At 45.7% G+C, this 12,889-nt stretch overlaps 1 protein-coding gene across 5 annotated transcripts in view; it reads left to right on the plus strand.

Moving 5' to 3' along the window:
- TTC7A (tetratricopeptide repeat domain 7A) overlaps positions 1 to 7,541 on the plus strand; it is a 291,532-nt gene extending 283,991 nt beyond the window's left edge. For all 5 annotated transcript variants that reach the window (XM_053312732.1, XM_053312747.1, XM_053312738.1 and 2 more), the window contains one exon: positions 915 to 7,541. In XM_053312732.1, the coding sequence (XP_053168707.1) occupies positions 915 to 1,136 (222 nt within the window). In that variant the 3' untranslated portion in view covers positions 1,137 to 7,541. The remainder of the gene's footprint in view (positions 1 to 914) is intronic.
- Positions 7,542 to 12,889: the final 5,348 nt, after the last annotated feature.

Raw genomic sequence — 12,889 nt, forward strand, 5'->3', positions numbered from 1 at the left:
AAGTACTTCCGTTTGTTGGTTCTAGACCTCCTGGCAATCAATTTCATGGAGTGACCCCTGGTTCTAGTGTTGTGTGAAAGGGAAAAGAATTTCTCTCTCTCCACTTTCTCCACACCATGCATGATTTTATAGACCTCTATCATGTCTCCCCGCAGTCGTCTTTTTTCTAAACTAAAAAGCCCCAGGTGTTGTTGTCTTGCCTCATAAGAAAGGTGCTCTAGGCCCCTGATCATCTTGGTCCAGCAATCATCTTGCTCCAGCAAGGCAGTTCCAATGTTCTTCTGGTTCAAATCAGACATAAAAACGGAGAAAACGCAGAAACCACTGGGGAGTATTTCAGTCTTCCTAGACATTCCATCACTGACCTTAGGGCTGTTATCAGTATCAAGGGACAATTGGAATGAGAAGCCGGTGAACCAGAGTCCATTAAGAAATCTGAGAACATTTTTCTGGTTATAAGTTGGTGAGCAAGTTGCTTGTTCATACTCATTTACAGTGAGTTAAGAAAATACATTAGGTTTGTTCTCATGACCAAAGGAGGACAACCATCTTATTCAGTTTCAGGAGTTTTGTGCACTCCCATTTTATTTTATTTTAAAATCATGTGTGAGTATGACACCATCATACCTACCACCTGTACCCAGCTTTTTAATGAGGTAGGAGCAGAAGCCGTCCTGTCCAGTGTGAGGACACAGTCACTCCCCCACCCTCTGCTCCTATCTAGGTTTTTACTCACACACAATCAAAAATCAGGACCACACATAGCTCCTGGAGCTGGTTAGGTCCCTTGTCCTCCCCAGTTTATGGTCACGAGAGCAAGCCTAACATCTCTGTCTGTTTGGTCCTATTGCCAGGGTTGTTACTGGAAATTTAGTTTTATTATTCCCTAATCATGGCTTGCCTTTCCTTGGCAGGGGCTGGTGCTGAACAGGCTCGGGCGAAGAAGCTTGGCTCAGAAGATTCTGCAGGATGCGGTCCAGGTGCAGAGCACCAGTCACAAAGCCTGGAACAGCCTTGGAGAAGTCCTTCATGCTCAGGGCAAAAACGAAGCTGCCGTTGAGTGCTTCTTGACAGCCCTGGACCTCGAATCCAGCAGCCCTGTCATTCCATTTACTGTCATTCCCAGAGAACTGTGAAGGCTCTATACCATGCACATACAGTCTATGGAGCCAACTCCAATAATAGACCCAGGTGATAGGCAATTAGGGGTGTGCACAAACTGGTATGCAACGAACCGGTCCGCAACAAACCAGGGCAGTTTGACGGTTCCATCATGAACCAGCCTCCAGAAGAGGCGGTTCAGTCCACGATGGAACCAGACCGAGCCTGGTCCATTGCAGACTGGTTCGACCTGGTTCAACAGTCCAAAGGGCTATACTTGTAAAGGGGAATCTGGTGAAGGGAACCCTGCCTTTAAAAGGCTTCTAAGAGTCGCCAGGGATGGGAAGAGAGGGCACCTTTAAAAGTAGGTGCTTACTGATCAGGCAGTGGCATGCTTCCAGAACCGCACTGCTGCCACCACCAGAGAATCTGTAAGCACTTACTTTTAAAGGTGACCTCTCAACAGCCATCCTTAGAAGCCTTTTTAAAGCAGGATTCCCCTTTGCTTGGACCTATACAAGTATAGCCCCTCGGACTGTCGAACTGGGTCAAACCAGTTCAAGCCGGTTTGATTGAACAGAACGGACAAGCCAGTCGGTTCAACCAAACCGCTTTGTGTACTGGCGGTTCAGTCTGGATTGGGTCCATATTTGAACCTAACCACAAAAATGGGTCCGAGCACACCCCTATAAGCAATAAGTTTACAGTGCAATAAATAAATAGGTATTGTTCCTTTGTTGTTCAGAATTTTGGCATTTTTCCTCAAGCAAGTGCTCTTGTTCTAGTGATATAACATTTCCCCAGCCCTAAAATCTCAGTATATATTGTTGCTGGGGGAAATGCAATTTTTCTGTTGCATGGAAATTTTCCATTGCATGGCCATTGCAATTTGTGGTGCTGTGTAGAACAGGCCTGCACAACTTGTGAGCCTTACCACAGGTCACCATTTATGTATGGTAGCCCAAGTAGGACTCCATTAATTTCCTGCCTTTGCTTCTGGCTGGGACTACAAAAACAGGAAAAGGATCGTCTGGCTCCTGGCAGGTCACAGCGATAGATAGCTGATGGGCTGAGTCCAATTGGTAGCTTACAATTGGTGCAGTCCTAATCTAGACTGTGGTTTTGTGTATATCATTGGCACCTATTGGATAGTGGCTGTGACATCACTGATGATGAGCAATGTGTAACACTTTTCCCCCAAGCTTGCATCATATTGTCACAGTTACACAAGTGCTTAGCCTGCAAAGAGAGGTCTTGCATGGGATTTAAAACTGATTACTCTGAATGTGGAAAAATCCCTTGCCACGGTCACCCTTGGCAGAAAGAAGCCTTCCAACTTTTCCTTGGCATAGTTGGACTCACTGCTAAAGACTGTCTTAATTTGTTACAGTATTTCAATATGACAGTCATTGCTATCAAATATATTCTACTTTCCATACAGAACTCTATCAGCTAAATGTATTACAGACAGATGCAACTCCTGAGGTCACTGAAGCCACACACACCCTACCCCAGGGGTTTGCTAGGGATGACGGGAGTTGTAGTTCAGCAACAGCTGTAGTGCCAAGGGTTGCCTACTCCTGCCCGACACAATATAACCCGAATACTCACAACTAACATTCCAGTAATGTTTAGAATTGCCAGCTTCTTACTGGTTCTAATGCTTTGCCTTCAACAGCAGCCTGGCAAAAATTAGGCAGGTGAAACTTTTCCCCATCCCATTATTTCCCTGGCCAGAAAAAAATCCCATTTTAATGTCTGCACATAGCAGACTGCTGTCATATGCCCCCGATCATCTACCCTGCACCAAAGTAAGAACTGGTGCAGGGAATATAAGTCTCAGTAACTAGCAACCCAATTGGAAAGGGCCATCACTCAGCAACAGAGAGCCTGCTTTGCGTGCCGAAGGACCCAAGTTCAGTCCCTGGTATCTCCAGGCAGGGCTGAGAAAAACTCCTGCTTGAAACCTTGGAGTGCCTCTATGAGCCCATGTAGACGGTATTGTGCTAGATGGGCCAGTGGTACGGTTCAGAAGAAGGCAACTTCATATGTTCAATTCTGAATAATTCTGAACAGAGATGCAAGTTTGGGGCGGTATAGAAATGTAATACATAAATAAAATAAATAAACCTTTGGCATTGGCAAATCAGGCTACATTAAGGCCAGAGAACATCTGGTGTCACAAACTTGCACTATTGCAGTTGGTCACACACACACACACACACACACACACACACACACACACACACACACCTAAGCTTTTGTATGCAGATTCACCAACTCTTAGCATCAGATCATGGGTGTTGTTAACCAGGGAAGGGATGTAATATTAAAACATGAGCCATGAGGCACAAAGCAGCCATTCCAGTTATTTCAACAGAAGCATTAAGCACATATTCAAATCTCCCCCATTGAAATGAGTAGGGCAGAGGATTTTATGAGACGTTGTACAAGACACGGAGCTGCTGCCTCCATTCCATGTGCTGGTTCAAATATAATGCCAGGCCATGGATTATTGTTATATGAATGAACAGTCCAGGAACCTTGAGCTCACACGCTCCCTCATACCTCCTTCAAGCTCTGATTGCTAATCCTGATTTGCAGGGCAAATGCAAGCCACTGTTTGCTGGCTGAAACACCCGAATAGGACCTAAACTATGGAATTTGCTGCTGCCAGATGTTGGCAGCTAAACTATGAATTTGCTGCTAGATTGGTGATGGCCACCAATCTAAATGGTTTCACAAAGGGATTAGACAACTTCATGGAGGATGGGGCTATCAACAGCTACTAGCCGTGATAGCGGTAGATTCCCACCAAGATCAGAGGGGACATGCCCCTGAAAAGCAGGTGCCAGGGAACACCAATGGGAAGGGTGGTTTCCTCCTTTTCCCTGGTCCAGTCTTCCCTGATGTACCTATGGGCCACTGCGTGAAGCAGGATCCTGGACTAGATGAGGCCGTAGCCGGATCAATCATGCCTTTTCGTGTGTTCTTATGAATTACTGCATGTGAGAGGAAGAGGGGGAGGAAGCATGCAATCTCAAGGCACCATGATGATTCGTTCATGTAACATCAGACCCTGGTAACCATGTAACACCAAACCCAACATCGCATCTGAACCACCCCAGGGTCTCCTTGCCTTGCCTTCCTTGCACTATCTAGGTCAGCACACCGTCTAATGAGATATCATCCCAATGTGTGTTGCCCGACCCTTTGAGGCAGGGCAGGGCAACAGAAGGTACGGCGATATCACATCACAGATTGCATTTCCTTAGACATTGCAAATAAAGAGGCAGCAGCCCTTTGTCTATAGCACCAAATTAAGCCCTTGAAAATGCTTGACGTTGGCTGTGTTGGGCACATATTCTTCCCTAAGGTTGTCCATCGGATTTTGAACACGCCTATAGAAAAATGGCGCATTGGGGTTCACTCTCTCCCCAACCTCCAAAGTGGATGTGCTCCAGGTTTTTCTCCTCATTTTCTTAACAGGAAGGTTTTTTATACAGAAGCTATATAATTCAGTATGTTTATGTTTTCTGAGTTAAATCTCTCTATTGGGGTGGCTCACCTGAGGCTCTCCAACTGTTGCTGGACTACAGTTGCCACAATTTGTACAATACATGTGCCTTAATCCATTTCACCCTTTTAGCAAAACAAGGATCCACTCCTTTCCCTTGCAGGCACAGCAGCATGAACAGGAGCATATCAGCAGAGGGTTCAGTGGCGCCCCGTTTCCTCCTTTCTCCGCCCTGATTGGACCTCAGCTGCTTGCAAACACAGCGAGCCATGACTTTGAACCGGATGCCCATGTTTGCCTCTCACATAGCATCCCTCTTCCCTGCTATAGAGGCCTAAGACTGAAATTATACTAAGTCACACAAGCACATAAAGGCAAATATGATAGCCTACCATGGGTGCAATCCACAGGCCACTCACTCTGGGAAAAAATCCCATGGACCTTAGTAGAGTTATTTAGGGGCCCTTGTGTCGTGGCTTGCAAATCCAGCAAATGAACCACTTCCTCTGTGGGAATGTCATAGCTACAGACTCAGTTATGAACAGTTAGGAAAACATAGTACCTCATCAGCTCACATTTCTCCCTGTTGTTAAAATGTTCTTACATTTTAGATATTTATTTTAAGGAAAAATCAGGACTATAAATGGACAGAGCTTCATGTTTACTTATAACGTTTTAAATAGCCTTTAATATACATATTTAGAGATAAATATTGTGACCATATTGCCTGGCTTGTGCTTTGATGCGGTCAGGTTAGAATCAGGAGTCGGCATTACTTAGCCAGGGGCTCAGGGTCCTCTGGAATGCTGATCCCTGAGTTCAGCTCCGTTACCCATAGCCATCATATGGAGGGCGGCAGAGCCCTTATTGGGGCCCGCCCAGGTCGGAGAGGGCCCATCGAGGCAGTTGCCTGAGAGCCCCCTGAAGCCTTAATGTTATACATCTCATAGGACTGTTTTTAATTCAACTTTATATGGGGCTTAACCCAGCCAGACTTAAGCATCTTAAAGTCCCATTGACTTCTATGGGAGGGTTACATGTGTGGTTAGAAATCACTGAAATCAAACATACCTGACTTTTGCTGGATCATGCCCACTGCTGTGTTTTGGTCTTGCACTTCTCCTCTTACAGCATTAAAAATGTAGCAAAAGGGATGGAGGCATGGCAGGAACAGAGGAAGCTGCCATATACTGAGTCCGGCCATTGGTCTATCTAGCTCAGTATTGTCTTTACAGACTGGCAGCAGCAGGTTGCAGGCAGGAATCAGCCAGGGAGGGAACTTGAAGCTTTCTGTTCTTCCTAGAGCGGCTCCATCCCCTGAGGGGAATATCTTCCAGTGCTCACACTTCTAGTCTCCCTTTCATATGCAACCAGGGTGGACCCTGCTTAGCTAAGGGGACAAGTCATGCTTGCTCCCACAAGACCAGCTCTCCTCTAGCTTGGCATGACCCTAGGGAAAGCTGTCAAAACTAAGATTGCCTTCGAAGAAGTATCAGCTGAAAGTCTTAACTGCTGCACAACCTGGGCCCTCCAGCTGTATTTAGACAACCACTTCCATCATCCCCAGCCATAGTGGCCAATAGTAAGGTATGATGGGCCTTGAAGTCCTACACCTGCAGGTGGGCCAAGTTGTGCAACCTTGGTCTAGAAAGCTCATTTCAGCAAGCCTCCTCTGATCTCCCCTGATTATGAGACTCCTCTGACTGTTATCTTGGTTCAGAGCTCTGTGTGTCTTTCTCTGATTGATTGCTGTTGTGTTGATCTTGCTGGTTTTTATTCTTATTTTCAGTTGATAGTGGTAAGCCATCTTGCGTCCATTGCAGAGAAAGGCAAGGCACAACAGTTTTAACAGGCTGTTCTTCCATGAGGCAAGGTCAGGTGGTTGCCTCAAGCATGTCTGCATTTGGATGGGAGACTTCATGCAAGCACTGCCTGATGTCAGATATTCCCCTTAGGAGGTGGAGCTGTAGCTCAGTAGGAGAGCATCTGCTTGCATGCAGATGGTCCCAGATTCGATCCTTGGCATCTCCAGGTAGGGCTGGGAAGAACTCCTGCCTGACACCTTGGAGAGCCACTGCCAGTCAGTGTAGACAATACTGAGCCAGGTGGACCAATGGTCTGACTCGGCATATGGCAGCTTCCTGTCTTGCCATGCTATTTGGAACTATTATTTGCATTTTTTAAAAAATGTGTTTGTTACTCTGCCATGGAAGAACAGGCACGATCCAGCGACATTGTCATGACTAAGTCCCATTGAAGACAATGAGACGGGGCTTAGTCACGATTCACCAGCTTCAGTTTCGTTGATTTAAATGGGATTTTTTTCTTTTGGGGGTATACCTGCAGAATATATATTTTTAAATGCAAACATATTCAAACACACACACACACGCCTTTGATGGCTGTGCACCAATAATTGGAGGACCAACAGCTGACATGATCAGCAATAGGGGTGGTGGTTCTGCAGTGTCACTGCTGTGGATACGGAAGCAGCAGCACCGTTGGGGAGCAGGCCAGTTGCTCTACCAGCATCACTGTAGTTTCTCCCATTGTGGCAAATGAGAGAAACTAAAGTAACACGGAGAATATAACCAGCATCCTCTCTAGTGGTGCCGCTGCTTCTACGTCCTCAGCAGCGGTGCCACAATACCTTCCCGTCTCTGTTAGTCTTGTGCATCATGTCAGCCAGTGTTTATCAGATGTCCAAAGTGGCTTCGGAAAAATGTAAAGAAATCTCTTTTTTTCCCACCCATTATTCTAAAATGCCCCATTCTCAAAGAAGCCCCGTGTGATATCTTATTTCATTTGCAAATGAGAGAGTGCTGCTGTAGTGATTTGATGTGCTTTTTCATATGAAACATAATAACATGGAGTTGCAAATGGTTTTCACCAGATGAATAAATAAATCCCATGGCGAAAGGCACATTGCGTGTGTGCAGTCATTTCCTGCTGCTTTTTGTTCTGTGCAATGTACCCGTGCTACAAATATCTCAAGCGTTAGGACTCCAATCCTGAGCATTGCCTCCAGTGAGCTACTAGCTGCAAAAGACAATGTAACACATGTCCAGCAACTCCTAGGACGAGCAAGAGGGAATTGTCAGAGACACTGCCACATGCGCAACATGACCAGAAATGAAGACTGGTTGAATCAGAGTTGCTGATTCAATTACATCCTCAGCTTCCCATAGATTAAGCCTGCAGCCTGCTGGGAAAGTGGTAACATGGGCAGCGATGTATCAAAATCAAATATGGATATAATACATAATATAAACATGATTAAAGCAAGCTAAGGGTTAACATGATTGTCTATAGGGATCTTAATAATACATGTTAGTGAATGGAAGAAAAGAACTAGTGTTAGGACACAATGCCCAGAGTCCCAAGGAATGGTAGAAAAATAGGAAACTGCTTTGTAGTGACCCAGATTTGAACCAGGTTAGTCCCCTCCAAACTGGCCCCTGGGTCGAGCTTGAACCGAGCCCAGTTGGATCAGCTCGAAGCCCTGCCAGTGAAAGGGGGGATCCGGTGAGGATTCCCCTTTACCAGTAAAGGGGCAGGGTGGCTTCCCTAAGCGTAGAAGGAAGTAACAAGTACCTCTATGCTTAGGAAAGCCCCCCCCACACACACACACACCTTTACTGGTAAAGGGGAATCCTCACCAGATTCTCCTTTACCAGTAGGGCACTGAGCCAGTCTGAACCGTCCAAACCCGGTTCGGTTCAAGCTCAAATTGGGTTCGGTTCGAGGTCAAGTCTTTGAACCGAACCAATTCAAACTCAAACCAGCTCGATTTCGAGTTGGTTCACACGTCCCTACAAGTTTACAGCATCTGGAGTGTTTTAGTTTGGAAAAGAGATGACTATGGGGAGACATAACAGAGCTGTATACAATTCTGCATGGAGTAGAGATAGTAGACAGAGAGACAGCTTTCTCCCTCTCTCACAACACTAGAACTCATGAAACTGAAGTTTCGGAAATTTAGGACTAACAAAGGGAAGTACTTTTCCACACAGTGCATAATTAATCTATGGATTTCTCAGCTATGGGATGTGGTGATGGTCACTAGCTTGGATGGCTTAAAAAGGGGCTTGGACAAATTCATGGAGGACAGGTCTATCAGTGGCTAGTAGTGTGGTGGATATAGGCCACCTCCAGCCTTAGAGGCAAGATGCCTCTTAAGACCAGTTGCAGGGGAGCAACATCAGGAGAGAGGGCATGCCCTCAGATGCATTTGGTGGGCTGCTGTGTGAAACAGGATACTGGAAGATAAAGGCCTTGGGACTGATCCAGCACAGCTGTTCTTATGTACATATTTGGGCATAGGAAACATACATATTGGACATCTTCGCCTTCCCGCTTCCAAATCAAGCGCAGTAACAGTAAGCCTGTTCTGATTTTCTATATATTAATTGTTGCCAATTTTGGCTGTTGGAGTTATCTCCCTGCCTCTAATAGACCTTGGGTTCGCTAATGGAGTTTACAGTTAAATGTTTTTACATGTGTATTGTAAGTTATTGTTTATATATGTTGGTTACAGATGTCTGGCTGGTTGATTTTTCTGTATAGGATGTTTCCAGTCATACAGTTTACTGCATGTGTACTGGTTTTTGGTTACACAGTGGTTGTTTTGATTAAACTTTATATTAAGTTTAGTATATAGTTCAATGTTACTTTTGTTACTGATTTAGAGTGGTGAGCATTTTGTTCACGGGTTGGGCTTGTTTTTCTCCTTCATGGTTCCGTTAATTCCCCCTTCTCTTTGGTTTGTGTTCTGATTTTCAGGCATAGTCTGATTTGCACAGCACTAATTGGCCAGCGCCTATGCCACACACCCCTCCTGAGAGCAGGACTATGCATTCACTGATTGGCCCTTCTATCTGGCACAAAGTCACCACCTCTTTTTGGAGCAGTTTTCAAGGTGTACAAAGCACCAAGCAAATGTCGGAACAGATAAAAATGCAAAGCACTTGAAAACAAATACAGAGTGGACAGCCTGCCAGTCAGGGACCTGTAATAGTGCTATTCTCTCTCTCTCTCTCCCCTCCCCACTCCCTTGCATAAACACACACACATCAGCTTGCTGAGAAAAGCCACCCACATTCACCTTTAGCAAAAACCTTTGCACCTTTTCACTGACGTGCAAAGGACAAGCTTGCCCACTTGACTATTTATTGCCATAATTAGAAGCGCCTAATGGTGTGTGTATAAATTAATCAGCTATAAGAAGGTTCCCGCACTTAGTAGGCAGGCACGCAAGAAGCAAGTTGTGGCTGAGTTCACAATGACGTTTACTATTTCAGGGAAATGTGAGTTCAAGGGGTTAAGGACAGTCTGATCATTGTAGGTCAAAGGTGAGTCAGTGATCAGCCTAGACTCATTGTCTGGCAGAGGTAATTAGCAAATGAATGTTGCCTTGCAAGAGGATCCAAGGCTGCAAATCCCCTTGTCCTAGGCTGACAACAGAAATATTGCCTCCGATTACAAGCTTGGGTTTCAAGAGCAGAAAGCTGCTCAAACCAGACCACAAGGAACTCATTATCAATGTGAAAGGTTAGTAACTCTTGCTCTAATAGTTAACTCCAAAAAGGAAGGGAATTATATCAAAGAACTGCAACTCTGTCGTGTGGTTTAACTTTTTCATTCATTCATTCAATTTATATACTGCCACTCCAAATGGTTCAGGGAGGTTTACATCAAAACCTTTTATAGAAAAGTCATGCTACAATTAGAAGTGGGTGAAGATATATTTAACTCAAATCAATAATAATTCTGAATTATCTGAAATAATTCAAATCTACCAAACTTTTTTGTGGTGGGGGAGTGTCCAAATAATGGTGACTAGGATAGTTGTACAGTACTTGTGGTGGTTAGCGCAAGAGTGATCTTGTGCAACTGTGTGAATATTAAGTTACAACCCGCGCATAATGTCGTGCAGTACGTCAACCAGTGTGTCCAAATCACAAGAAATAATAGTTCCATTGTATTTTGTGCTGGTCAAACCTCACTGGCAATACTGGTTGACGTACTGCACAAGAGTATGCCAGCCTAGTAACTTTGCATTTGAATACGTTATGCATGTTGCACAAATGCAAAATGTGTGCAAATTACATTATGCAAGAGTAACCCCATTGTTTACAATGGGTCTGTTCTTGTGTAACACAATTTGCAGAGAGTTTGCGACTGCATAACTTCCATAACTTTTGCAAATTGCACAACTTCAGTGCAACTAGGCTGATGTACTCTTGTGAAGTATGTCAGCCACTGTGTTCAGTTCTGGGCACTGCATTGAGGACATAGATAAATGGGAAACGATTCATAGGAGGCAGGGGATTAGGGAGCTTTGCGGGGGCCAGGAGTCAAAGTCTGACCGACACCTACCCTGCTCCCTGGGTATTCTTTCACACCCGCAAAGTGCACGTGTGCCCCAAGCCACACCCCCTGCGTCTGATGTCAGGGGCAAGGGAGGCAGGGCCAGTGCAAAAAAAAATGGGGCTGTCTCAGCCCTACATCGTTTTATTTCCCCTCTCAGTGATTGGTGGAATAGCTGAAAAGGAGCTCCTTTCCCTGGAAAGGCGTCCCCTTACGTGATTCCACCAACCACTGATGGGGGAAATGAGGAAATGAAACTATGCCGGGGCAGTGACAGCCTCGTTCTATGCACTGGCCCCGCCCCTCTTGCATCTGACATCAGATGCAGGGGAGGGGCCAATGCAGGGTCTTCCACTCTTGGGGGTGGAAGAGCGCATCCCTCCCCAGCCAGCATGGAACACTGGCTGGAGAGGAGAGGGGGCATGCCTCACACTCCCAGCCGACAAGCACTTTGCTTGCCAGCTGGATACGGAAGGGGGTGAGGGGGCATCCTGGATCAGGGTGAGGGGAGTTTGGGGACCCCCCAGACCCTTGGGGCCTGGGGACAATTGCCCCCCCCACTTAACGGTCGCTACACCCCTGATAGGAGGGCGACAAAGATGGTGAGACATCTAGAAACCAAGCCCTCTTAATTTCAACCAAGAGGAATAGTAGAAGAAGCTATTTCAACCCTATTCCAACCAAGAGGAATATTATTATTATTATTATTATTATTATTATTACATTTATATCCTGCTCAGAGCCCAGCGTACAACATACTTAAGTTTCTCCTCACAACAACCCTGTGAAGTTGGTTAGGCTGCGAGAGAAGTGACTGGCCCAGAGTCACCCAGCTAGTATCATGGCTGAATGGGGATTTGAACTCGGGTCTCCTCGGTCCTAGTCCAGCACTCTAACCACTACACCACGCTGGCTCTCCTAGTATAGGAGAGTAGAAGAAGCTGTATATACTGTTGTAGGAAATGCATATATAGTCTGGAAAAGAGAAGATGGGATGCAGGGCAGGATATGATAGTCATCTTCAAATACACAAAGGGCTGTCACACAGAAGGAGGAGTGGACTATGTTGCTCCTGGAGGCAGGATTATAATAATAAAGCAGCAAATGCAGGCTAGACATCAAGAAGAATGTCCTAATAGTAAGAGCTGCTCCACTCACTAAGAGTGTGGAAACAGTCTGTCTGGTGCAATGGTGGGCTCTCCTTCGCTAGAGGTTTTCTAACAGGCTGGATGGCCATCTGTTGAGGGGCTGCAGGTTCCTGTGCTGAGCAGGGGGTTGGCCCAGATGATCTCCAAGGTTCTGTCTAACTCTATGATTATATAATTCTGAGTGCAAGGAAGGGAGACCCCTCTCTCTGCTCCTCTCCCGCCCATAACCCTGGCTGGCTCCTCTCCAACCAGATTGCCAGGGAGTTATTCGCACGTGGCTTCATGCTGCGGGGTAAATGTTGAGTGAAGCCACTTCGAATCACACTCATGGCATTGAGGGAAGCAGCCCCTCCCCTCTGCTCTCAGTTATTTGTTTTTGCAAATTCACATGGCATGCCTCCGTGTTTTTCTTCCAGCCAATGGAGCGGGGGGGAGAGAAAGAGCTTTCTAAAGAGCTATATCTGCATTTCTAGAGAGCGTATCCCTCTTATCATGCTAATGATTCTATGTCAGTGCCTCTCCCTACTTGCTCCAGCGTTTTCAGAAAAAGTAGCTTAAATCCAGAATTTTAAAAACTCAGAAATAACTCCAGATAAGCTAGAATTTGCAAGACAAAGCCCGATTTGTTTGTGGAGTGGGTCCAAGGATCTCAAAGGAACTTTGGGGTAAGTTTGGCTGCTGTGTGAACGCACACACTCTCTTCTGAAGGAGATTCAGGGTAGAAGTCCTGTCTGTAAAGCCTCCAGGAGCATTC

The sequence above is a fragment of the Hemicordylus capensis genome, chromosome 1, assembly GCF_027244095.1.
Source record: "Hemicordylus capensis ecotype Gifberg chromosome 1, rHemCap1.1.pri, whole genome shotgun sequence".
In the NCBI taxonomy this organism is placed as follows: Eukaryota; Metazoa; Chordata; class Lepidosauria; order Squamata; family Cordylidae; genus Hemicordylus; species Hemicordylus capensis.